A 25,564-nucleotide genomic window follows, 5' to 3' on the forward strand; every position below is an offset into this window, starting at 1 on the left:
CCCTGTGCTGCAACTAAAGATCCCGCACGCGGCAACGAAGATGCTGTGTGCCGCAACTAAGACCTGGCCCAGCCAAATAAACAAATACTTAAAAAAAAAAAAAGAATTCATATTCAATTTACTAAAAAAAAAAAACCAAACAGACAAATTAAAAACCTGTCAGCCTTAAGGCCAGTTCAGCTTACAAACATATTGTTCCATTTACAAGTCAGGAAACTTCTAATAACCCTTTTTAGGGGCTAATTGATAATATTTGACTCATTTTACAAATGTATAAATTGATTCCCTTAAGGACTTCAAACCTCACTATTGAATGTCATATATTTAATTTCCTTCTAAAGTATTTTAATCAACAAATAAGCCTCCCCAAATACTTAAAGAGAGCTTATAAATCTAATAACTAAAGTTTTAAATATGGTAATTCTTAAGTTGTTTTAAAATATTCAATACTTCATATATACTTAAGATTTCCAACTAAAATCAAAGTGTAAATCAATTACTCAATTAACACAGTTCAAATCAGAACCACAAAGTTAACTATTACTTTAATAAGCTGGATTTCTTAAACAATACATATGCTTAAACAAAAAGTATTAACTGACATCTTGAACATGTCTATTCTGAATTCCTTATCTTTCCAGGATTGAAAGATTCATAACTACAAAGGAAACAATCATCTCAATCCCAGCTATTCCCTGGGCCACCTTCTCAACCAAGGACTGTTGCTTAATGACCAGATATCACTGAGACTTTAGCTGATGGTCCCTTTATTTACTTTGCTGATGCCCTCTAAAAGGCTGGTCTCATGCCCTTGTCCCCTAGATTCAATTTGCACACTGTGATATTACCTAATTTTTCCCCTTCCTGCAGCTACAGAACTTGATTTTTCCTTTGCATTTATTTTTGCTCTTAAGATATTTAACTCTCTTTCCATTTAGGTGTAAAGAGCTTTGAACTTGCCAAAATTCTATACTCTTTTCATATTCTTCCAATCTTCAGGAATAGTACATATTAGAACCCCACATAACATTAAAAATAAAGTCCAAAAAATGCAGTTGTGTAAAATGCAGGGTCGTCTTAATTGCAAAGTTATTAAAGGGCTGGTTTGGGGCTCATGGTGAATCTATGCAACTAAATTTGGGACTATGGTTGCAGGATCCAAATTGCAGCCCAGGCTGGAGTTTGGTGCTACCTGAAGGCAATGCCCAGTAAATAGGAGCCTGTGACTGGCTGGATTTCCAGGACAGTAGCAGGGGTTCCAGACTTTCCAGTCATTTGCACCCTTTGCTGGCCTGGTACAAGGACACTGAGAAACTGGAGATGCTGGGGCCAACCTGCCTCCACTCTGCTTCCCAACACTAGGTGCCTTTGCATCCATGGCCCAATGAGAATATTAGCCCTCGCTGTGTGAAGACAGGGGCTGGGTGAGTAAAGACCCCATTTGCCAACTGCATTATATCAAAACTCACATTATTTTAGATTTTTATTGCACTTAATTACTATACTTAAATGATACTTCATTTGGATTCTGTGTATCACAAGACTGCGTCTACCTATGTTCACAACTTCAAAGAAGGTCCTTCCAATGACTTTTCCTTCACTAAGCCTCAGTTTCCTCATCTCTAAAATGGGAATAATAGGAGTACCAACCAAATAGGGTTGATTTGAGGATTAAAAGAGAAAACGTATGTAAAACTCCAAGCACAAAGCCTTACCCACAGCAATTACTCAACAGATGTGATTATTTTTATTATTATCAATATCTTTGAACCCTCTCCCACCTTTCTTCTCTCTTCCCATCCAGGCTGTCCCTGCTCTCATGCTCTTACCTGGGCTCCCTAGTGACCTGTCTTCTCATATCTCAGTCTCATTCCTTCCATCCACCTTCCACTCTGCTGCTGGAGTAATCTTTCTTCAAGTCCTTGAGTCATGCCATGCCTCTGCTTAAAAACACTTGCTGGACCATCACTGCCTGTAGTCTTATGTCTCAGTCCATTTGGGCCACTGTAACAAAGATACCACAGGCTGTGTGCCTTATAAACAAGAAATTGAGTTCTGGAGGCTGGGAAGTCGAGGATCAAGACACCAACATGTTTAGCGTCTGGTGAGAGCCTGCTTCCTGGTTCATAGACAGCCATCGTCTCACTGTGTCTTCACATGGCACAAGGGGTGAGGGAGCTCTCTGGGGTCTCTTGTATAAGGACACTAATCCCATTCTTCAGGGCTCCACCCTCAAGACCTCATCATCTCCCAAATGTTCCACTTCCTAAAACCATTGCATTTGGGATTAGACTTCAACATGTGAATGTTGGGGAGACACAAACATTTAGTCCATAGCTCCTAGGTTGTAAGACCCTTTATCTGAGCTACAGCAACCATTCCTGGCCCCATGTCCTGCAGTTCTCTCTAGGCAACCATATTCTAGCCACAAGGCCAGTACTAGAGTGAGGTGAGAGAGGTGTCTAAAGCACAAATTTAAGGAGGACTTCCCTCTCAGGATTCTGCAACATCAGCTCATGACCAGCCTCTGAAGAAGCTCTCCATGGGCAGAGGCCTGTTATCCTAATTGACCCCCTCTCTCCCTCCTTCCTCCCAGACTTCCTGGGTTCAAATTCTCACTAACTACAAAACTCAGAGCAAGCTACTTACTCTCCTTATACCTCAGTTTTCTCATCTATAAAGTGGGGATGATAAAAAATACCTATCTCATAAAGCTGTTGTGAAGACTAATGAGTTAATATGTGTCAAGTTTTAGAAAAGGGCCTAGCACCCAAGAAGCACTCACTGAATGTTAGCTAAAGCCACACACTCCACCATCCTGAAGTTTTCTAAGTCCTCTAAGGTTATAGCCTAAGTAAACATATAAATCTCAAGATACAACAAACTACAGCTTAACCAGCTATTACACTATCAATTGAAAGAAGAAGTCAGCTTCCCAAGGCAAATAAAGGGAATTATGCTACACCCCCCCCCCCCCCCGCAACTTACCTTCTCAACTCAGCCAGTTCTACAACTGTCACCTGCAACATCCATCCTCAGCACAGTTTCCCTGGTGTTTTTTCAGGATTAATTCAAAGTCTTTCAGTTGCATTGACAGGAAGCCAACACAAACTGGCTTAAGCAAAATAGGGAATTTATTGGACCATTGTATTAGTTATCCATTGCTGCGTAACAAACTGCAAAACTTAGCAGCTTAAAACAATAAACATTTATTATCTCACAGCTTCTGTGGATCAAGAATCCAGGCACAGCTTAGCTGGGTGCCTCTGGCACAGGGTCCCTCACTAAGCTACAGTCAAGGTGTCAGCCAGGGCTGCAGTCATCTCAAGGCCCTCCTAGGGGAGGATCCACTTCCAATTTCATTCCTGTGGCTCTTGGCAGGCCTCAGGTTCTCATCGACCATTGGCCAGAGACATCAGTTCCATGCTGGATGCTGGCTGGAGGCCTTCCTTATCTTGGGGCCCTGCAGTTCACAGCATAATACCTGGCTCCTCGCATGAGCTCAAGGAGGGATGGGGGTGGAGAAAGAGAGCCCAAGATGGAAGCCACATCCCATCCCTTCTGCCACATTCTGCTCACTAGAAGCAAGTCACAAAATCTATCCCACACTCAAGGAGAGGTGATTACACTAGGGCATGAATACCAGGAGGTAGAGATCTTTAAGCTGCATCTTCAGAGCCAAGTTTAGAACCTAAGTCTCCTGAGGCTGAAGCAAGTGATAGCCGCTATTGGTTTGCAAATCCCATGAAGGTTATTAATCGACTTGGGACCTCTACCCCAGCCTGAGCATGTGGGAGGAGCTGGTGGTGCTGGGTATAAACAACCCTCCCTGGGACACACACACACACACACACACACACACACACACACACACATGCAATTGCGGAAGCTGTGGTATTTCCTCCGTCAGCATGTTATCTGAAAGTAGATCATCATGGCGAGCCCAGGAAGACAAACAGATGGCTGGGCTCTACAACCTTTCTCCAATAAGCCACCAAAGAGTCAGCCACACATATCCTCTCCCTTTCTGTGGACCCCTCTCCTCTTCCTGCTCATGGGTAAGTCCACACTATGGTCACCGCTGCTTGCTACTGGTATTCCTCTGAGGCTGGTCACATTTCTGCTGGGGATTCTAATTGTTAAAAGCAGGAAATGCTTCTCCTTTTGGTAATGATTCTGCAAGTTCCACCTTACTCTGAGCTCTGTATGTGTGTGTGTGAGTATGCATAGTTACATACCATGAATAGGTGACATTCTAGCCCCGGTCACAAATAACTCTGGGCTCAGACTCTATTCCTCTCACCTTCACATTTTCCTGCTAAGAAATACTGGGTGATGAGTTTGTTCCGTATACGCTGTGGGTAAAACACACAGAGAGATACAGGGAACTTGTCCTGAGGATAAGCCACCTGTCAATTTCCTAGGGAGGGATAGAACTGCTGGAGCTTCTTTCTACATCCTGCCTTGTTCATCACATGTATGGAGGCTTCATTGGGGATCTGGAGATGGTCTGGTTGCCCTCGGCTAGGTGGCTTCTATGTGAATATCCTTTCTCCCCACCATCCTACCTCCCCCTCAAGGCCCAAGTCCTGCTAGTTTCTGAGAAACATTTCTCAAGAGCATGGCCTGGGTCACCCCTCTCCAGTGGGCAGAGCTGACCCAGTACCCCAGGGAGGATCCCAACCACCTGGGCTTGGAGGTCATTGGATGTGGCTGTGGCGGTTACTGTCCATCTGGAATCCTGCTTCCTCACCAGGGATTCAGGGAGGATAATGCAGGTAGCACTAAGGACCTGACAGCAGTGAGGATGGAGGTGGGCATGGGCAGTGAGGAAAACTCTAGAAAACTCTTAGATGCATGTATGGGGGTAGAGGGAGCCTAGACCTCAAGGCTGAATTTTAGTTTGACCTCCTTTCCCTTTTTTTTGGCTGTGTTGGGTCTTTGTTGCCGTGCGCGGGCTTCTCATTGCTGTGGCTTCTCTTGCTGCAGAGCACGGGCTCTAGGGCGCATGGCTTTCAGTAGTTGTGGCGCAAGGGCTTAGTTGCTCTGTGGCGTGTGGGATCTTCCCAGACCAGGGATCGAACCCGTGTCCCCTGCATTGGCAGGTGGATTCTTAAGCACTGTGCCACCAGGGAAGCCCCCTCTCTTCACTTTCTATTTCATCCTTGCTCACCATAAAAACACAGGCAGCAGCAGGGCTGTTTATATCCACACCCAACTCTCGAGGTGCTTCTTGGTTATGTTGGATAAACCTGGAATTAGCCACATCCAACGACCCCCAAGCCTCAGATGGTCAATGCAGGGAATTTCAAACAGTTCAGGGCAAAGAGACATCTCCCTCTGTCTGGCTCCACCAATTAGGGTTACCTCAAACCTCACTGTTTGGGTCTAGAAGGGAGTTTCCTTGATGCTTTTGTGTTTCCAAGGAGTTGTTTCAGGAACTTAGGAGGCAGTAGGGTGAAAAGTTTTGACCCCCGCCCCAAGCTTTAGTACCAGGAATATTTGAAATTAAGTCCTTGCTCCATCATTTCTTACGTGTGTGAGCCTCTATTTCTTTTTTTTTTTTTTAACATCTTTATTGGAGTATAATTGCTTTACAATGGTGTGTTAGTTTCTGCTTTATAACAAAGTGAATCAGTTATACATATACATATGTTCCCATATCTCTTCCCTCTTGCATCTCCCTCCCTCTCACCCTCCCTATCCCACCCCTTTAGGTGGTCACAAAGCACAGAGCTGATCTCCCTCTGCTATGCGGTTGCTTCCCACTAGCTATCTATTTTACGTTTGGTAGTGTATATATGTCCATGCCACTCTCTCACCCTGTCACATCTTACCCTTCCCCCTCCCCATATCCTCAAGTCCATTCTCTAGTAGGTCTGTGTCTTTATTCCCGTCTTGCCACTAGGTTCTTCATGACCTTTTTTTTTTTTTTTCCTTAGATTCCATATATATGTGCTAGCATACTGTATTTGTTTTTCTCTTTCTGACTTACTTCACTCTGTATGACAGACTCTAACTCCATCCACCTCATTACAAAAATCTCCATTTCATTTCTTTTTATGGCTGAGTAATATTCCATTGTATATATGTGCCACATCTTCTTTATCCATTCATCCGATAATGGACACTTGGGTTGCTTCCATGTCCTGGCTATTGTAAATAGAGCTGCAATGAACATTTTGGTACATGACCCTTTTTGAATTATGGTTTTCTCAGGGTATATGCCCAGTAGGGGGATTGCTGGGTCATATGGTAGTTCTATTTTTAGTTTTTTAAGGAACCTCCATACTGTTCTCCATAGTGGCTGTATCAATTTACATTCCCACCAACAGTGCAAGAGTGTTCCCTTTTCTCCACACCCTCTACAGCATTTATTGTTTCTAGATTTTTTGATGATGGCCATTCTGACCAGTGTGAGATGATATCTCATTGTAGTTTTGATTTGCATTTCTCTAATGATTAATGATGTTGAGCATTCTTTCATGTGTTTGTTGGCAATCTGTATATCTTCTTTAGAGAAATGTCTATTTAGGTCTTCTGCCCATTTTTGGATTGGGTTGCTTGTTTTTTTGTTATTGAGCTGCATGAGCTGCTTGTAAATCTTGGAGATTAATCCTTTGCCAGTTGCTTCATTTGCAAATATTTTCTCCCATTCTGAGGGTTGTCTTTTGTTCTTGTTTATGGTTTCCTTTGCTGTGCAAAAGCTTTTAAGTTTCATTAGGTCCCATTTGTTTATTTTTGGTTTTATTTCCATTTCTCTAGGAGCTGGGTCAAAAAGGATCTTGCTGTGATTTATGTCATACAGTGTTCTGCCTATGTTTTCCTCTAAGAGTTTGATAGTGTCTGGCCTTACATTTAGGTCTTTAATCCATTTTGAGTTTATTTTTGTGTATGGTGTTAAGGAGTGTTCTAATTTCATACTCTATTTCTTAAGTGCAGAATACAAATAATAAGATGTGTTATGCAAGACTGTTTTATAGATAGAGATGGTATGTGTACAGTGCTTGGCACGTAGTTGGTGGAAGCTATGTTTGTTATTATGATAATCACTGTTAAGTACATTATTCTCAGACACTATTAAAGGGTGGGCAAGTCAAATTCAGTTATCACAGTCTTTGAACCCCCCTTTAATTATTTGTCAAATGATGTAGTTCAAAAATAAGATGGATGATACCTGGGACTCCTGTCACTCTGCAGGGAGCTATGTAGCACTCTGCTACAATATGATCAGGACCACATCCTGCTCCTCCCACTGACAGTATGAGAGGCTTTGTTTATCGTTGATGTGAGGAAAGATGAGATCAAAACATGTTCATATGAACCCAGCCAAGACCCAGCACCTCTGGGCTTCCAGGATAGGGTGGTGAGTGCTTTTGGCCTCTATACTCCGGGGCATCATGTACATAGAATCTGGGCTCTGCAACTGACCAAATCTGTGATCTCAGGCAAGTGGCTTAAACTCTCTAAATTTCAGTTCCTTATCAGAAGAACAGGGCTACTTATCAGATAATTTTGAGGATTAAATGAAGTGATTTCTACAAAGTGCCTAATACACACATAGCAATCATAAGCAGTGTCTTCTGGATGAGAAGAGCTCTCTTTTAGGCAACCTCAAACCAACATCACATCAGCTAAGCTTCTGTCTTCTGAATCTGCCCCCAGAGTCTACCTGAACTGACCCTTTCATGTCCAGGCTTCCTAGTCCTGTGTCCTCCCTAGCTACCACGCCACAAGGTCCAAGTGCTCTGCTGATGGGGGTCTGGACAGAGACCCCCTTGGCCTGCACCAATCTCTTCTCTGTGTCTACGGAAGTTGTAACCTTTAGGCTTTCCGAACACACTTCAACCTTTTCCCATCCCTCCAGGCTGTACTTTGGACACTCCTCTCTCTCTAACATTTTCTACATATTTTTCCACCCAGAATTCCTGGTGTAGTCTGGGTCCTGAACCCATCTGAGTTGGTCTAGGGTTTACAGAGCACTCTCTAGAGCCTCAGAAGCCCTGGAATCTGGGAATCCAGGCTGGGGTCACCCGGCGGATACTCACAGGACCTCTACAAGGAAATAAGCTGCCGTGGGCAAATGTCAGGTCTCTGGAACCCTTGGTAACAATGGTTATCAGAGATCTGAGTCTTTCCTGAGATGAGGAAATCAGGGGCTGAATCAATGCTACCTACCTATTCCCAACCTCAAACCTTGTTCCCAAGCACAGACCAGATTTCCTTGGCCAAGCCAAAGTCAGGCTGAGATCCGTGGACAATGAGGGAAAGGTAAGGTGATAATAGAGGTGAGAGATGCTCCTTTTATTCCCAATATTTTATTATGAAAATTCTCAAACGTACAGAAAACTTGGAAGAATTTTGCAGTGAACACTCAGATACCTCCCAGCTCAGTTCTGTCACTAGTGTTTTACTTTACTTGCTTTATCACACACCTATTCTTCTATCCACCCTTTTAGCCATCCATCAATCCATCTTGTTTTTTTAAAGATGCTCCATTTTTTACTTCATTAGTTCTTTATGATTTACAGCAACCTGATTTTATTTCTTCTCGACCACATTCTTGGAGGAAGATGGTACAGGTGTGAACATTTCTGTCTTACAGATGAGTAGACTGATTCTCAGAGAAATTCAGAACTTCATCAAAAGTCACAATGTTAATTTCCCTGTAGGAATAGAAACGTATAAAATCTGTTTTACTGATTATTGTAGCTACATTCCTGGGAGAGAATGTTTGGGAAGTGAATGAATGGATGAATGAGGTCCATTTGCTAAGCAATGGACCTAGATGGAGGACAGCCAAAATATCATTTCATTTCTCAACATCTGGCATTTATTACCAATATGTGTTTATTTAATGAATGAATGCACGCATGCATGAATAAACGAACAAACAAATGAACGCTGGCTTGAGGACTCCAGTTCCTCCTCCAAGTCCCTCTTTTGTCTCTGCAGGGCTAGGAGCTTCTGAAAAGGACTCAGCCCCAACAGTGGTGAAAGGGATTCTAGGGGGTTCGGTGATTCTCTCCCTGAACATTTCAGTAGGCACAGAAATTGAGCACATCGCCTGGAGTGGTCCCCAAGAAGCTTTGGCTTTAGCAGATGCAAGAGGAAAGATTATCTTTATAGACAAAAGCTACCAGGGGCGAATAAACATCACCCAGAACAATTCCTTGTCTATCAACAAGCTGACTCTGAAAGATGCAGGATCCTACAAAGCCCAGATAAACCAAAAGAATTCTGAAGTCACCACAAGTGAGAAATTCACCCTGTCTATCTATGGTGAGTTCCAGAGAGCGTCTGTGGGTTTTGACCTTTTATTTTTAAAAGCAGGGTTTTTTCCTCTCCAGGAATTAATCTCTCTAGGACAAAGAGAACTATCACATTGGTCATTTTCACCCAATTCCATAAACACAGATGTCAAGAGTGAAGAACAGCCAAAATGTGTTTAAGAGCTATTTGGATCCTCTTTTCTGACATTTGGATTCTCACTCTCTATTAATATCCTTTATCCATCGGTATTAGCTTGCTAGAGTTGCCATAACAAAATATCACAGACTGGGTGGTTTAAACAACAAAAATTTATTTTCTCACAATTCTAGAGGGTAGAAGCCCAAGGTCAAGGTGTCAGCAAGTTTGATTTCTTCTGAGACTCACACCTTGGCTTGCAGATGACCACCTTCTTGATGTGTCCTCACATGGTCGTCCCTCTATCTGTGTTGACTGTGTCTTAGTCTCCTCTTTTTACAAGGACACCAGTCATACTGGATTAAGGCCCACATTACAACCCCATTTTAACTTAATTATCTCTTTAAAATCTCTATCTCCAGATACAGTCACATTCTGAGGTAATAGGGATTATGAATTCAACATATGAATTTTGATTCAGCCCATAACACTCTGCCCTCTGGCCCCCCAGAACTCATGTATTTCTCACAAAATACATTCACCCCATCTCAACAGCCCCCAAAGTCTTAACCCATTCCAATATCAAGTCCAAAATCTTATCCAGATATCATCTAAATCATGTATAAGTGAGACTTGAGGTATAAGTCATCCTAGGCAAAATTCCTCTCCAGTTGTGAACCTTTGAAACCAGACAAGTTACCTGCTTTCATGATGGGACAGGCACAACATAGACATTTGCATTCCAAAAGGGAGAAATCTGAAAGAAGAAATGGGTCACAGGTCCCAAACAAGTCTAAAACCTATTAGGGCAAATTCTATTAGATTTTTAAAAAAATTTTATTGGGGTAGTTATCTCTTTTATATATAGTAGTGTGTATATGTCAATCCAATTTATCCCCTCCCTTACCACTTGGTAACCATAAGTTTAGTTTCTACGTCTGTAACTCTATTTCTATTTTGTAGATAAGTTCATTTATACCCTTTTTTTAGATTCCACATATGAGTGATGTCATATGATATTTGTCTTTCTCTGTCTGACTTACTTCACTCAGTATGACAATCTCTAGGTCCATCCATGTTGCTGTAAATGGCATTATTTCATTCTTTTTTTATGGCAGAGTAATATTCCATTGTGTATATATATACCACATCTTTTTTTTTTTTGATGATGTATTTTCTTTTTTTTTTTTAATAAATTTTATTTATTTATATATTTATTTTTGGCTGCATTGGGTTTTTTGTTGCTGCGTGCGGGCTTTCTCTAGTTGCAGCGAGCAGGGGCCACTCTTTGTTGCGGTGCATGGGCTTCTCATTGCAGTGGTCTCTCTTTTTGTGGAGCATGGGCTCTAGGTGCGCAGGCTTCAGTAGCTGTGGCACACGGGCTCAGTAGTTGTGGTGCATGGGCTTAGTTGCTCCAAGGCATGTGGGATCTTCCCGGACCAGGGCTCGAACCCGTGTCCCCTGCATTGGCAGGCGGATTCTTAACAATTGCGCCACTAGGGAAGTCTCCACATCTTCTTAGGTCCGAGAATAATCCCCTTTGGCTCTATGGTTTATCCTTCTGGTCCACTGGGGTGACAGCCCCACCCCTTAGCCCTGGGCCCTGGCCAGCAGCCCTGCCCCCTGGAACCAAGGAGGAAACCACCTCACCAATGTCCCCTGGGCCTATGCCCTTTAGGCCTGTGGCACCAGTGGCAGACCTGTCAACCTCTGAACTGCCCTTGGGGTCGTTCTTCCCTTTTCTTGAAGGATAAAGCATGGTCTCAGCTGGACATCTCTATTGGCTTATCCTGTAAAATCCCCCAAATCTGACAGCCTTCCTTCATTTTGTCCCATCTGTGTCCCTTCAGTCCAAGGTGGCAGAATTTCTACTGAAATGGTTGACTGGATCCTTGAATTACACCATTGTCTATCCATACTCTCAGTGTTTTCTCCAGACACAAATTCTCATTTTTTGCTCTATAGATAGGCTGAGAATTTTCCAAATCTTTAAATTCTGGTTTCTTCTTGCTTAACAATTCCTTCCTCAATTTATCTTTCTTCTCTCACATTTTACTACAAGCAAAAGGAGAAAACAGGCAATGCCCTCAACACTTTGCTTGGAGATCTCCTTAACTAAACACCCAGTTCATCACTTAAATGTTCTACTTTCTACAAAACACTAGAACATAATTTGTCTTAGTTCTTTGCCACTTTATAAGTATCACCTTTCCTCCAATAACAGGCTCTTCATTTTCAACTATTACCTTACCAGCCACACATTTAATGTTTATCTTTCTACCAATGTTATATTGACAATAATATGTCTATCTCTGAGATAATAGAAGTTTTCTCTACAGCTCTCTTCTTTTCTTTCTGAGCTCTTACCAGAATCACCTTTAACATCCATATTTCTATGAACTGTCTCTTGAAGACCATCTAGGCTTTTTCTAACATGCACCTTAAAACTCTTCCAGCCTCTATCCGTTAACCAGTTCCAAAGCCACTTTAATATTTTTGGGTATTCATTATAGCAGCACCCCAGTTCTGGTGCCAAAATCTGTGTTGGTTTGCTAGGGTTCGATAACAAAATAGCACAGACTGAGTAACTTAAACAACAGAGATTTACTTTCTCACAAATCTGGGGCTGGTCACGAGGTCAGCAGGTTTTGTTTCTTCTGAGACCTCTTTCCCTGGCTTGCGTACGGCCACCTTCTTTCCCTATGTCCTCAGATGGTTGTCTCTCTGTCTGTGTTGTCTCTGTCCTAATCTCCTCTTCTTATAAGGACACCAGACATGTTGGATTAGGGACCATCCTAATGACCCTATTTTAAAATAATTACCTCCGTTTCCAAATACAGTCTTATATCCAAATACAATCACACTCTGAGGTACTTGGGGTTAGGATTTCAACATATGAACTTTGTGGGGACAGAATTTAGCCTATAACACCATGTTTCTATTGGATTGTTTGATCTTTCTGAATGATTTTTAGGGTGCTCTGGATATATTAAGGAAATGGAATTCCTTGCAGTTAACAGGAATAGAATGAATCAACTTAATATGTACTAACATACAACAATTTCCAAGATATATTATTAAAATTTTTAAAAGCTTCAGGACAATATGTACAGCATGCTATTATATATATGTGTCTACAAGTAGAATATCTCTGGGAAGATCAACAAGAATCTCCTAACAGTAATTGCCTCCAAGAACAATAATTCCTGAGAAGAGGAACTAGGTGGCTGGGGCAAGAAAGCTTGTTTTTTTTGTGTGTGCATGTGTACCTTTTTGTATCTTTGCAATTTCAATTTTATGTATGTATTGCCTATTCAAAAAAGAAAAAGAAAATGAACTTACACACACACACACACACACACACACAGGCTGTGAACAGAGGAGATGGAACAAAAGGAAAGGAGAGGACCAGGAAGAAAGTCTGGAAGCACAGTGGGTCCCAAATCTAGACCAAAAGGCAAGGGCAACTCAAATTATAGAGGCAGAGCTTCCAAATCCCCAGTGTTTGGGGCTGACTCATTCATCCATTTATTTACCAAACATTCATGAGTGTCTTTCATGCACCAGGCAGATGTTAGATGTTCAGGCACAGACACTGGCTCTGTCCTCAAGGAATTCACTAACTGGTGGGGGAGAGAGAGAAGTAATCAGACTATTGTCATGTTGAGTCTTGGTGATAACAGCTGTAGAGGATACTATGGAAGCACTGAGGGAAGGCAATCAACCTAGCTTGCATGGGATACAAAGAGAAAGAAAAAGACTTCCCACTGGAACAGATAATGCTGGCCTCTTCCTTCGGCCCCCAGCTCCTCTACCATCACCATCTTTTTCACTTAGCCCTTTCCTGCTGGGGAAGCATTCTGAGTAGTCTTCCTATTGCCCTTGTTCCTGCAGAACAGCTGCAGGAGCCCCGAGTCACCATGACGTCTGTGAACATGTCTGAGAACGCCTCCTGTAACATCACCCTGGTATGCTCCGTGAAGGGGGCAGGGGAAGATGTTCAGTACTACTGGACTTCGAGGGATCCCCATGCTTCTGAATCCTGGGTGGGGCCTAGTCTCACCATCTCTTGGTTGCCCTGTGACTCAGACCTGCCATACGTCTGCAGAGCCAAGAACCCAGTCAGCCAGAGCAACTCCCGCCCTGTCCATGCCTGGCAGTTCTGTACAGGTAACTGGCTCCACTAAGGCCCTCCAGGGGATTCCAGAAACAATCTAAGCAGCTATAGAGTCTAAACCCCAGGATTCTGGCAGGACAGAGATGAGGTAGGGAGGTAAGAGAACAGGCCCGAAAATCCCTTTTTCTCTACCCTCAGGAGCCTGAGAGAGACTGGCAGGGGACTTGGGAACTCCCAGGGCACTGTGAAACTCTAAGGGGCTATAACACAAGAGAGAAAAAGAGAGTATGGATGCAGAAATCCAGATTGCTCTTTGCTTGGGTAGGGGTGTCTCCTAGGGTGTCCTTAGAAGGGCAGAGAGGGCAGGAGGGGCCTGCGTATGCAATAGGCAGAGCCATGTGCATCCCTGTGCATGACAAGTGGTCATGGGAAAGCAGCAGGGATGCCTCATCAGAGAAAGGGGGAAGGAGGCCTGGGCAGGAGGGTGTATTGGGCTATGGTCCCCTTCAGGCAGGCTGAGGGTCAAGGGATAGAGACCAGTGTCTGAAACTGCAATGTCTCACCTCTGGCTACAGATCTAGGAGCTTCCAGAGGAGGACCAGTGGGGGAGACAGTGGCGGGGATCCTGGGGGAGTCCATCACCCTGTCCCTGGCACTCCCGGACAGTCAGCACATAGACAACGTTGTCTGGATGTTTAACACCTCTATTATCAGCAAAGAGCGGGGAGAAGAAGCAACAGCCAATCAACTCATTAAGTTCAAGGATCCAAATCTGAACACGGCGTGGGTCTCCAGCCAGGACTACTCCCTAAAGATTGGCCAGTTGAAGATGGAGGACGCTGGCCCCTACCACGCCTATGTGTGCTCAAACGCCAGAGTTGCCAGCACAAAACATATCAACCTGAGCATCTACCGTGAGTTTCTGAGTAGAGCGCCCATCATTAGATTCATTCCCTGAAAGGTTTCTCCTCTTTGCTGCCTATCCCACCTCCCTCCTCCTACAAAATGCCTCAGACCCACAGGACAGCTACTCAGTTCACACCAGTCAGTTCACAGGAGGACAATACAATCAGCAGCTGGGCAAATTCCCCTGGCCCAGGCCCCCTTCTTCTAGGCTTCCAGTTAAGCCTCAATCAACCAACTTCTGGTACTTGCCCTGTCCTCCTGCATTGATTATTGGGTGGGACAAGGAACTCTCCAACCTGTATTTTTATAGAACATTATCACTTTGCATAAAGACAGAGCTGGCTGGGTAAAATCATAGAAGACTGAGGAGAAAGCCTTTATTGTCCTGTGACCTCCAAGAGCTTGGAAGGCTACTTGGCTTCCTTGAGTGTGAGGGAAAGAACTCAGAGTCTTCCTCCTCAGCCCTGTGCTTCACAGGAGCTTAGCTGGACGGTTTGGATAATTTATATTTGCCAGCTCCTTCACCTGTACCATTCAGACATGGTCAACCTATCCCCTGCCTGGGCATGTTGGTGTTTCAGTACATGAGAAAAGTGTCACTGTCCATGGTCGTGTTAAAATATGCAAGTCCGCTAGTTCACATCTATTGCCTACTGTGACTCAAATATCAAAGAACCAGGAAGAAGATCAAGTCAAAAGAATAAGAAATTGGGAACAAAGAGTGCCAGTCTTACGTTGCTTTTAAAATTGTTAGCATTTATTAAGTGCTTACTCTGTGACAGTGCTGTGCTCACCTCTCCATATTCCTTATCTCATGTAAGTAAACAAATTAGATGATGGGACCTCAGAATGTAAGCCTTGAAGGGCCTCAGGGCACTTGGAAGTGTTGTGCTTATTTGTGTTGATTGGTTTGTTTGTTCTTCACAGTATACTGTATAGAATGATGGGGTATCTTTTTTCACTTTTCATTAACTCCTCTATTTCCAAGGACCAAAGATGAGTAAAGTGATGAGTCCGAGATTTTAGAGCTATCAAAGGAAAGTTCAGGTGCACGCCTGGAGGCACCTTCCCAGCCCTAAGGCAATGTCAACCCACAAGTTCATGAATATATTTTGAGTGGTAACTGCCCAGGGTGCAGGCCTGACTCCACATCTGGTCTACCTTTCTCCTCACATAGGGAGACTGAAGAAGCCAAAAGTCACCGGGAACCTCGGGCTCACAGAGGACGGCGTCTGCAGGGTCAGCCTGACATGCTCAGTGGAGGACAGTGGACACAACGTGACATACAGATGGAGCCCCCTACAGAAAGGAGCTGTCGTGTCCCAAGGGGGAGCTCACCTCAGCGTCTCCTGGAGAAGTGGAGAAAAACACCCCAGCTTCACGTGCAGAGCCAGCAATCCTGTCAGCAACAGCTCCCAGCAGTTTCTTTCTAGGGACCTCTGTCCAGGTTGCTCTCCTGTTCAGCCAGACCTCAGAGCCTTGAGTCCGTGGACCCAAGAGTTTTCATTCTGAGTGGTTCTTTATAAAGTGCAGTGAGGGAGTGTGAGTGAGAGTCTTTAGAGCAGCACATTCCAATAGAAATATAATGGATGCCACATACATAATTTAAATTTTTAATAGTCATATTAGAAAAAGCAAAAAGAAACAGGTAAAGTTAATTTTAATCTATATTTTATTTAACCCAATATATCCAAAATATCATCAATTCAACATGTAGTCAATACAAACAATTATTCATGACATAATTTGCATTTCAGTTTGTACTAAGTCTTTGAAATCCAGTATGTACTTTACACTTACAGCACATCTTAATTCAGGTGCTAAATTCTCATGGACAGTAGTTGATCTGTATTCAGATTTCATAAAATTTGCAGTTGAAAAAATATATTTATATCCAAGTTGTTCTAAATATACTTATCAGTTTTTCAATAAGGACTAGAGTAGCTGATTTTTAATTTAAATTTTAATTAATTAAAATTAAATAGACAATTTAATTCCTTAGTCATACTAACCAAGGTCACACAGCAGAAGCAGGATTGAGGCTCTGAGTTCTGTGCTCTGCTCTTCCCTAGAGAGAAGTAGAAAAAAAGGAAGGTCTACCCAGGATGTGAAAATGCTGGGTCAGGCTGTGTCTGGCAAATGGTTTTAGAGCTCCGATCAATAGTAATCTGGATTCACTGTCTAGAACTCTCCTTATGCCATTTATAGAGAGGGGCAGTGTAGTGTGATGGATAAGGGTGTTTTAGGATCTGACAGCCTGCATTCAAATCCCAGATCAGGTACTTAAAACTCTGTGACACTGGGCAAGCAATAAACCTCTCTACCCAGGGACGGTGTCTGCCTTACTGCTATAATTTCTTGCCTAGAATATGATTGCTCAATAAATAGCTGTAGAATGAATGAATGAATGAAAAGGAATATTTCCTGCAATAGTATGGGATTTTAAGAGGCAGGTAGGATGGCCTTTATGTTTTGTCCATTGCTTGCCCCAACTCCCTTGTTGTTATTTTTACTGATATCACTCCGTTCCTCTTCACAGGACCTGAGAGAAGGACAGCACTTTGGTCTGGGCTCTCCCTGATGGTTCTTTTCAGCCTTCTGTGCTTTGGGATCTCTGGCTGGTGCTTTTGGAAGAAAAAAGGACGATGTGAGTTTCTGAGATCAATGACATCTGCCAGCATTAGGCCATTTCCCTAAGACCTCTGGAGACTTCTTTGTCCTCTCATAATTCCCTCCTAGCCCTTCTCTCCCAAGACCTCATTTCTTCTCAGAATGATAGGGGAGGAGTGTCAGTTGGGACTCTTTAGTTGCAAATAATTGAAACCCAATTCAAAACTAGTTTAGACAAGAAAGGGTGGGGAGAAGTGCAAGGGGAGTGCTTTATTATTTGGAGACTCACATAATCAGTCTATGGGCAAGGAAGAGAAGAGCTGACCTAGAGACAAATGTCACCAGAGACTCAAAAGCCACCAGAGCTCTCCATCTCTCATCGCTATTTTTCCCTATAAGCCAGCTTAACTCTCTTATACAGCCGGCTGAAGGGCAGGGGTGGGGGTGGAATGTACCAAAACACAGCAACTGGTAGCTCCAGACTCACACATACTAGTAGTTCTGACATCAGAAAGGGGAAAAAGATGTTTCCCCTCCAACTCCAATTTGAAGAACCTCAGAAATCTCTCTGATTGGCTCAGCTTTAGGTCATGTGACTATTGCTTGGACTAATCACTGTGGGCAATGGAATGAGTGTTTGTGATTGGTAGCTCCTTCTGGAATGTCAGTATTGAAGTGGGAAATGGAGTAGTTCCCAGAAAGAACAGATTGGTTAGAATATATAGGGTCCCTGGAAGAATTACTGTGAGCCAGCAAACCAACCTGATGAGTGGCTACCACAGAGGGATTAGAGCTCTCCCTTCCAGAGAGATGGCAGGAAGCTCCAGAGAATTCTCCTCAGCTGAAGATGACCCTAGACTCTGGCCATCCTTTCCCATGGGCTTGTACTCACATCAGGGTTCACTCTCCTCCCTAAAGCTTTTTCCCTATGTTCTCAGAAATCTCTCTCCCTCTCCTTTGACTCTCACAGAATCAGAGACTCTCTCCCCTCACAGCCCTAATGATAACCCTCCTCTAACTTGATTTCTCAGGTTCAGCCCCAGGCTTCAGTTCCAGTCAAGTTGAGGCTCCAGCTGACACACCAGGTAATATATCAACAATGACACAGGCTATGGGGTTCCCAGGCCAGATGGAAGCTCCAGAGTGGGGCTACTCAATGTGTGACCAGCAACGTGGGTACACCCAAGGGCTTGTTAGAAACGCAACTCTTGGGTACCACCCCAGAATACTGAACACCAACCTGCATTTTAAAAAGATCTGTAGGTGAATCATATGCCTGTTAAAGTCTGAGAAGCAACGTGTTGAAAGGAAAGTGGTTCGGAGAACAAAAGCCACAACGAGGCTGAACTCCTGAAAGATGGTAACCAGAGCTAGGAGAACTAGTCCTTCCTCCGGTGTCTCTAGGATTCCTCAGGCATTGACTGCCATCACTGGAATGTGCCCTATGATGAGGATGAATTTACCGTCTCCACTCCAAGAATGGAGAAACAAAGACCAGATGAAACAGTAAATCTGTGACAGAAGCAAAATTAAAACTTAGTTGAAATTAAAACTCATAAGACTGTTTAGATACCTATTACCCGTAAGTATTACTGAGGCAGTGGTTTTACCAATTTTTGAAAAAGCTAAGGAATGCTTTCTTCAAACAAAATATTATGTAACACCCCCAAATCACAATGCACGTAAAAGTGGAGCTGTTCTGATGAGTGTTGGGGTGGAGAGCTGAGATGCCTACACCTTATTCTCTCAGCCCCAAATCTCAGTGTCCTAAATTACCACCTTGAACTCTGAAGCTCTGGAGTTCTAAGGAATCCTCAAACTCTGGCCACTCAGTCAAACCCTGCTTTAAAAAACCCTATGTCACCTCTCATGGAGGGGATGTCCCAAGGAGATGGAATAGGAGGAGGGAATGTGTGGGGGATCCAGGGGCTCAGAAATCCAACACTGAAGCCTTTTCTGATGGGAAAGTGTAACCAAGAAAAAGGGGGCATGAAATGGAAATGAGGCTAGACTTTGGAGATTCCCACCAGCTTCCTCCTTAGAGCTGGCAGAACAGACCCTGGTCTCCCCTAGCCTGAACGCTCCTTCCTTGACGCCCTGGGCACAGGAGGAGGCATAAAAAAGTTTTGGGAACACCACTGTCATTCCTGTCCCTCCTCCCTCCCCTAGCACATCTCCTCAGTGCCCAAGGCCTGCTTCTTTTATTTCTCTACTATCTCTCCAGAGTTTCCTCTTTGGAGACTCTGCCACTGCCTGAGTTCTTGCTGTCATCAATTTTTTGTTTTTTTAAACAGGTTCTTTTTTTAATTGAAAAGTCACATATTCACATGGTATAAATCAAAAATAATCTCCTTCTAAATCCCAATCTCCAGCTCTCCCTGAAGAGACCTCCATTGTTAAGATATATGTATGTTTAAATCCTTTCAGAGCATTTTAATGCATTTACAAGCCATATATTCTTCCTTTGATTACACACACGGGAGCCATCTATAACATTTTTCTGAATCTGCTTTTTTAACTTAACAGTAGATCCTAGCAATATTAGCATACGTAGATTAAGACTGACTCCCATTTATTCCATTCTACAGATGTACCTTAATTTATTTAACAAGTCCTTATTAACGGACATTCCCATTCCTTGTAACTTCTTCCCTGAAATATTGTAATAATTTCCTAACTGGCCATTCCCTCTCCAGAACTTTTCCTTTCTATCCCTTCTGCTCCCCCTTTGCAAAGCTTAATTCTGACTGCTCTAAAACCATCAGTGGCTCCTCATGGCTTTGTCTGTTACTCAAAAGGCAAGATAACCTAGTGGTCATGTGTATGAGTCCTGAGGTCAGATAATCCTGTGTTTCTATCCTAGCTCTCCTCCTTTTTAGTGATCTTGGGCAATTCAGTCTCTAAGCCTTAGTTTCCTTACTTTGCAAAATGAAGGCACCAACCTCTCAGTTGCTGTGAGGACTGCGTGGGGCAGCACCCACAGTGTGCACTCAGTAAGTGGTAACTATGATTATCGCTACTTTTGTCTACTTTTTTCCTACACAAAGCCCATAGGGGGCAGTATTGAGTAGCAGTTAAGAACACCAGGGACCAGACTACCTGCATTCAGATCCTGACCCTCCCACTTACTTGGGCAAATATTCAACCTTTATGTACTCCGGTTTCCTCATCTGCGAAACATAAATAAGAATAGTTATTGTCTAGGCTTCATGGGGTTTTATGCAGGTTAAATGAATTTATTCATGAAAAACATTTAGAACAGTGACTGACACATAGTAGGCACTTAATAAATGTGAGCCATTATTATTCTACACTTAGATCAAATGGGTTGCTTGATATGCCCCAAAGGCAGTAGACATCCACCCAGTTGTTCATAGCAGGCACCCATTCTGATTGTCCTATGCCCAAACCATTGTGGTTGTTAAATATTTTAAGTATCATCCTTTCCCAAAAGAGAGGGTGCCTCAGGTTTCATACCTGCCTTTAATCATGCTGTTCTCTCCACCAAGAATACACTGTCATTCATCAAAGTCCTGCCCCAATGTCAAGGCCTACCTTAATTCTGCCACTTCACAAGTTCTTCTCTGCTTCCTAACCAGAGATCATCTCCTCTCACTTCTGTACTTTCCTCATACTTTTCCTATGACACTTGTCACAGTTGGCCTTACATTAGTTGATTTATGTATAGATCTGACCCCCAGGTAGACAGTGTACTCCTTCAAGACCAGGTCTAATTCACCTTTGTGTTTCCCCAGAGTACCTGTCATGGCAGTTAGGATGGTTTATTCAACGGGGCCAGTCCTGCTCACTGAGAGCTCCTAAGTCCATCACGTAACACACTCGATGAATGCTTATCAAATGAATGAACAAGTGAATGCTTGAAAGGAAGAAGGAAGGGGGAGTGGAATGGAGTCCTGTGAGGCGAGACAGGAAAACACCTTCTCCTCCAGTTCTCTAGGCCTCGTCTGGGGTAGGAGTCAGAGCAGCTTGGATCCTTGCACAAAGCAAGAGAGAGAAGGGGGCTGACACACGTTTTACCAACCCTGCACAATGTGTTCCAGAGCCCACTGCTGACCACACAGTATACTCCATGCTCTCCCAAGGGTATGAGAAGGTGGACACTTTCCCTAAGACTGCCAGGCACGTCTCCGACAGCAGCTCTGACAGCAATGGAACAACTGAGGAGGATGAGGAGAGGACAGAGAGGCACCAACCTGTCAATGGAAGAGACCAGGTGTGTGATTTGGTCACTCAGGAGGATGCTGGACATGACTCCGAGGGGCAAGCAGAGTACGATCTCGTCACTCCAGATGACACGGCACCGGCGCTTGTGACTGAAGGGGAAACTGTGTATACACAGGTGTTCCTTGACTTTCAGGTGAGCTCTTTTGATCAGTACACCTTCCCTCCCCCTCCCCCTTCTAGGACCATCCAGTAACCTGGAAGACTAATCTCTCCAAACTGGGAGACAGGACCAGCGGTGCAAGGGCAGAGAATTGTGATTCTATCCATGTTTACCAACCTTGGGGTCCCTTGAAATGAAGGAACTTCGCTCCCATTCTTGGGCCGTAAATAAGGGAGATGTTGGGAAACCAGAGGCGCTGTTTCCACTGCACTAAGGCAGTTCCCACCCTCTATGTGTAATCAGAACCTGGTGGGGTGCCCCTTTTCCTCAAGAGTTGAGGGCGAATCTCTGGAAAGCTCTCGTCTGGTGATTATGGATATCCTGGTGTTGGTCTGTTACAGAGACAGACCCCAGTTCCTCAGAAGAAAGAGAGGTCAGCCACAATCTACTGCTCTATACAGAAACCTCAGAAGGTGAGAACAATTTTCTCTGTATCCTAAGGCCCATAAAGTGAGGAAATATTGCCCAGACCATTTTAACTGAAAGCAGAGGAGCTCAAGTTCCACTCACTGTGTGCTCCCATGACACACTCCATGGTGCATAGAGATATTGAAACAAATATTCCTGATTTGTATCTGGAATATAATATATTTAATATATTATAATATAATATAATATATAATTATATAATATATTATATAATATAATAATATATGAAAATATAATATAAAATATAATATATAATATATTAATATATTAAATATATATTAATATATATTAAATATATAATATATTAAAATATAATATAATATATTTTGGTGTGGCCAAAAGCTGAATATTTCTAATTAATTTAATGATATCTTATATTGATTAATCTTAACACTGACCAGAATAAGAGTCTGTAAACCCAAACACTGTATGGTCCATGTATGTTTCTAAATCTATCTCTAAAAATCTATCTCTAATCCATCAAAATGGCAACTTCCCAAAACAACTGGAAATTAGCCAACAGTCTAATGCCAAGATTTTTTGGAATATGTGCTATTAACTACAGCCCTTTGGTTTCATTAGAGCGTTAAAACATCCCTTCAGCATAGAATTCCCCATTAATAATAAGTTTATATAAAGTTTTACAGTTTACAAAACATTAGCAAACATATTCTCATCTGATCCTTAAAACAACTCTACAAGTGTGCTGTCATCCAAACTTTATAGCCAGAGAAGCTGAGATTCAGGAATTAAATTTGCCTAAGTTCACACAGATAGTGGTTGGAATTTCAATATTAAAAACCACAAGGAGTTTTTAAATAATCCTGAAAAGTCTTAAACAATTAACCTTGATCTGAATCTGGCTGTCCACTCCACTTTCACTTTCCTGAAAATATTGAGTCCATTCATACTTTTGCTTTCAAGTCTCCCCCAGAATTTCCTCACTGTAATATGTTCGAACAAGATTTTTTTTTAACTCTCCAAGTTTTTCAATTATGCTACTTCTCTGTGATTGATGAATCAATCAGTAGATATTTATTGAATACCTTTTGTTTGCCCAGAACTGGGCTGAGTGCTATGGGGATTCAAATATGTTTAAGGCACCACTTTTGACTTTGAAGACTTGTTATCTATCTTTGATGTAGGAGAGTTGGATTGATTTAGTCACCTGAAAGGGGAGAGAAAATACTCTACATGACTGCTTATTATGTGTGCAGTTCCCAAGGGTTTTTCAGACATTGGAAATGGTAGACAGCCCTGCATGGAGGTAGCCAGGAAAGGCTTCATGAAAAAAATAATTTGGATTAGGCCTTAAAAGATGGGTAGAATTTGCTCAGTAAACATTTGTGCAAATACACAGTTTGGTTCAACCATCATCTGCCTCATGTCCTGATTTCTAGAGCATGGCCTAATGCCTAGCCAGGTAGGAACTTTATCTTTGGTCTCAAGGCCAAATCTGTACTGTTGACTACGTTCACTAAAGCTGCTTGGGCCTGGCCCTTTGTGTTTGGGTCAATACTGGTCAATCTTAAAGTCATGGACAGCAGTCCCTGCTTTGAGTTTCAGAATGGTCATGTGACCCCCCCCCCACCTTATCTGGTCAGTCCTGCATGACTCCCACACCACTCCAGGAACTCAAGACCCCTAAAACCACCCTCACCCACAATATAAGTGGAAATCAGTGCATTTCCTCAGCCAAACTCTAGAAAGAATTTATTCCTTGCCCTCAGAATTTTCAGGACCAGGAATTCTGGTTCTGGGTCTCCTAAGGCCATTATTTCCCACTTGACCAGGAAATTCTCAAACCTACTTTAGTTATTTTCTGACACTTGTCTCTGCATGATCTCTCAAAGAAGGTTTGTGCTATTTCCAAGCTATTGATGGTACCCAACCTCCTTTCTGCATCAGCTCAAGTCTCATCTTCTCTTTAGAGCCTTTCCTGAACACTCTCAGACAAGGGATCCTCAGAACCCCTGGAATATGAAGGTCTAATGGTTTGGACTATTACTTTGGAACTTAGCCTCTATCACCTGAATTATCTTTATATAAATGTCTGTATTGTTTCTCTCGCTAGGGTAGAGACTGGGATCATTAGACTGTAGCTTCACGAGAGCAAGGCCTTTTATTGTCATTTTTGAACACCCTCAATTTGCTGCACTAAACTGTCTTATATCTCCCTTCCAAAGAGCCTAGCGCATGGCCCTCACCATTAGGAGATTCTCCGTAAATGCTTGTCATCAGCTTGGATAATTGCTTTATTAACCATATTATTGTGTGTCTTTTGGCTCACAGGTGGCGCCAGCACCGCAACAGAATGACCTTGAGTCTCCTGAAATATCTACCTATGAAAATGTCCCCTGAAAAGCAGCTGCCTCCCTCCATGAGGTTGGAGTGCTGGACCTAATAGGGCCTGGGGCTCCTGCAGGCAGAAGCACTTCAGAATTTCCTTCAGTGTCTCGGCGATGCCTGGATTTGTGCCTCCCCCTTCCTCTCACCCCCATGACTTCCCAAACCCATTAACAGATCAGACAACTTCTGGGCTCCATTTGTCTCCTTGCATGCTCATACTGTTTCTGCCTCTCAACTCAGGTGCACACCTCAAAACTCTGCCAAGGCTTGTCATGTTGTAGAAGGGGACCTGGACCTTCACATGTTCCTCTAAACAGCTGCTAAGATAAATCCAACAGATATTCTCACTTACAGACACAAAGATCTAGGTGAAATCATGACCACAGTAGTATTTTTTTAAATAAAAGGCTACAAATAACCTAAGTGTCCATTTAGTAGGAATCTGGTTAAGCACATGAAAGTATACCCATGCAATGGCAAAACTTGCCACTTCTGTAAAGAAAGGAAAGTAAAGACTAATATGTGCTAATATAGAATGAGCTCTAAGATACATTGTTAATGGAAAGAACAAAGTCTTGGACAGTGTGTTTCATATGCTACCAGTTGGATAAAAAAATAACTGTATGTTTATATAGATAAAGAAAAGTTCTGAAAGGAAATACAAAAATCTTATCAGGGGCTGCCTCTGTGGAGGGAACTGGATTGGCTTGGGGATTTTTTTAATGCATACTTTTTGTACTGCCAGATATTTTTTAAACCACTTGTGTGTACTACTCTTTTGATATATTTTTTAAGTGCTTAAAATGCGTCTTCTGTATAAGCCTCCCGTATTTACCCAAAAGAATTTCCCTCCTTATTGTCAGGTCTGGATGCGTAACAGCCATAATATCTCTCTTCTCCCCCAAATTGTGGCCTCAGCCCTGTCCCCCTGCTTGTACACTGCCCTTGACTTACATTCATGATACTCTCGGGTCCGCTTGCATTACATGTGCTTTGCAGCCCATTTATGTTTTTGAATACTGTGCTTCCGCTGTCATGCGCCCCTGCACGTGGTCCATGGAGTCAGTATGACTCCTGTGGCCTGAAGTGAGTACTCTCAGGGAGCCAGGCAGTGTTTCCTACACAGCAGGAGCTTAATTACTGCTTTGCTCATTGGCTGGTCATTGCATGGATAATTATCTTTGTAAGGCTTTATCACAGAAGCTCAACAAAGACATGTAAGATGATAATGATGTCCATTATTACATTCCAGAATAGAGCATCCCAAAAGGTCTTGGGCTCATAGGATCTCTTCTGCTCCTTCAACAAATCTGGCCAGTTCAAGAGCTATGCAACTCAGG

General features: G+C 42.9%; 1 protein-coding gene across 2 annotated transcripts; it reads left to right on the forward strand.

Moving 5' to 3' along the window:
• Positions 1-3,934: 3,934 nt before the first annotated feature.
• LY9 (lymphocyte antigen 9) lies at positions 3,935-24,637 on the forward strand. 2 transcript variants are annotated; one of them, XM_059902831.1, is made up of 10 exons: positions 3,935-4,058; positions 8,956-9,282; positions 13,303-13,578; positions 14,101-14,439; positions 15,609-15,878; positions 16,971-17,078; positions 18,073-18,126; positions 21,103-21,419; positions 21,788-21,859; positions 24,168-24,637. In XM_059902831.1, the coding sequence occupies exons 1-10, from the start codon at positions 3,935-3,937 to the stop codon at positions 24,234-24,236; spliced, it is 1,956 nt and encodes a 651-aa protein (XP_059758814.1). In that variant the 3' UTR covers positions 24,237-24,637. The 2 variants fall into 2 exon arrangements, with proteins under 2 accessions (XP_059758814.1, XP_059758818.1); XM_059902835.1 differs by lacking the exon at positions 8,956-9,282.
• Positions 24,638-25,564: the final 927 nt, after the last annotated feature.

The sequence above is a fragment of the Balaenoptera ricei genome, chromosome 1 (assembly GCF_028023285.1).
Source record: "Balaenoptera ricei isolate mBalRic1 chromosome 1, mBalRic1.hap2, whole genome shotgun sequence".
Taxonomy (NCBI): Eukaryota; Metazoa; Chordata; class Mammalia; order Artiodactyla; family Balaenopteridae; genus Balaenoptera; species Balaenoptera ricei.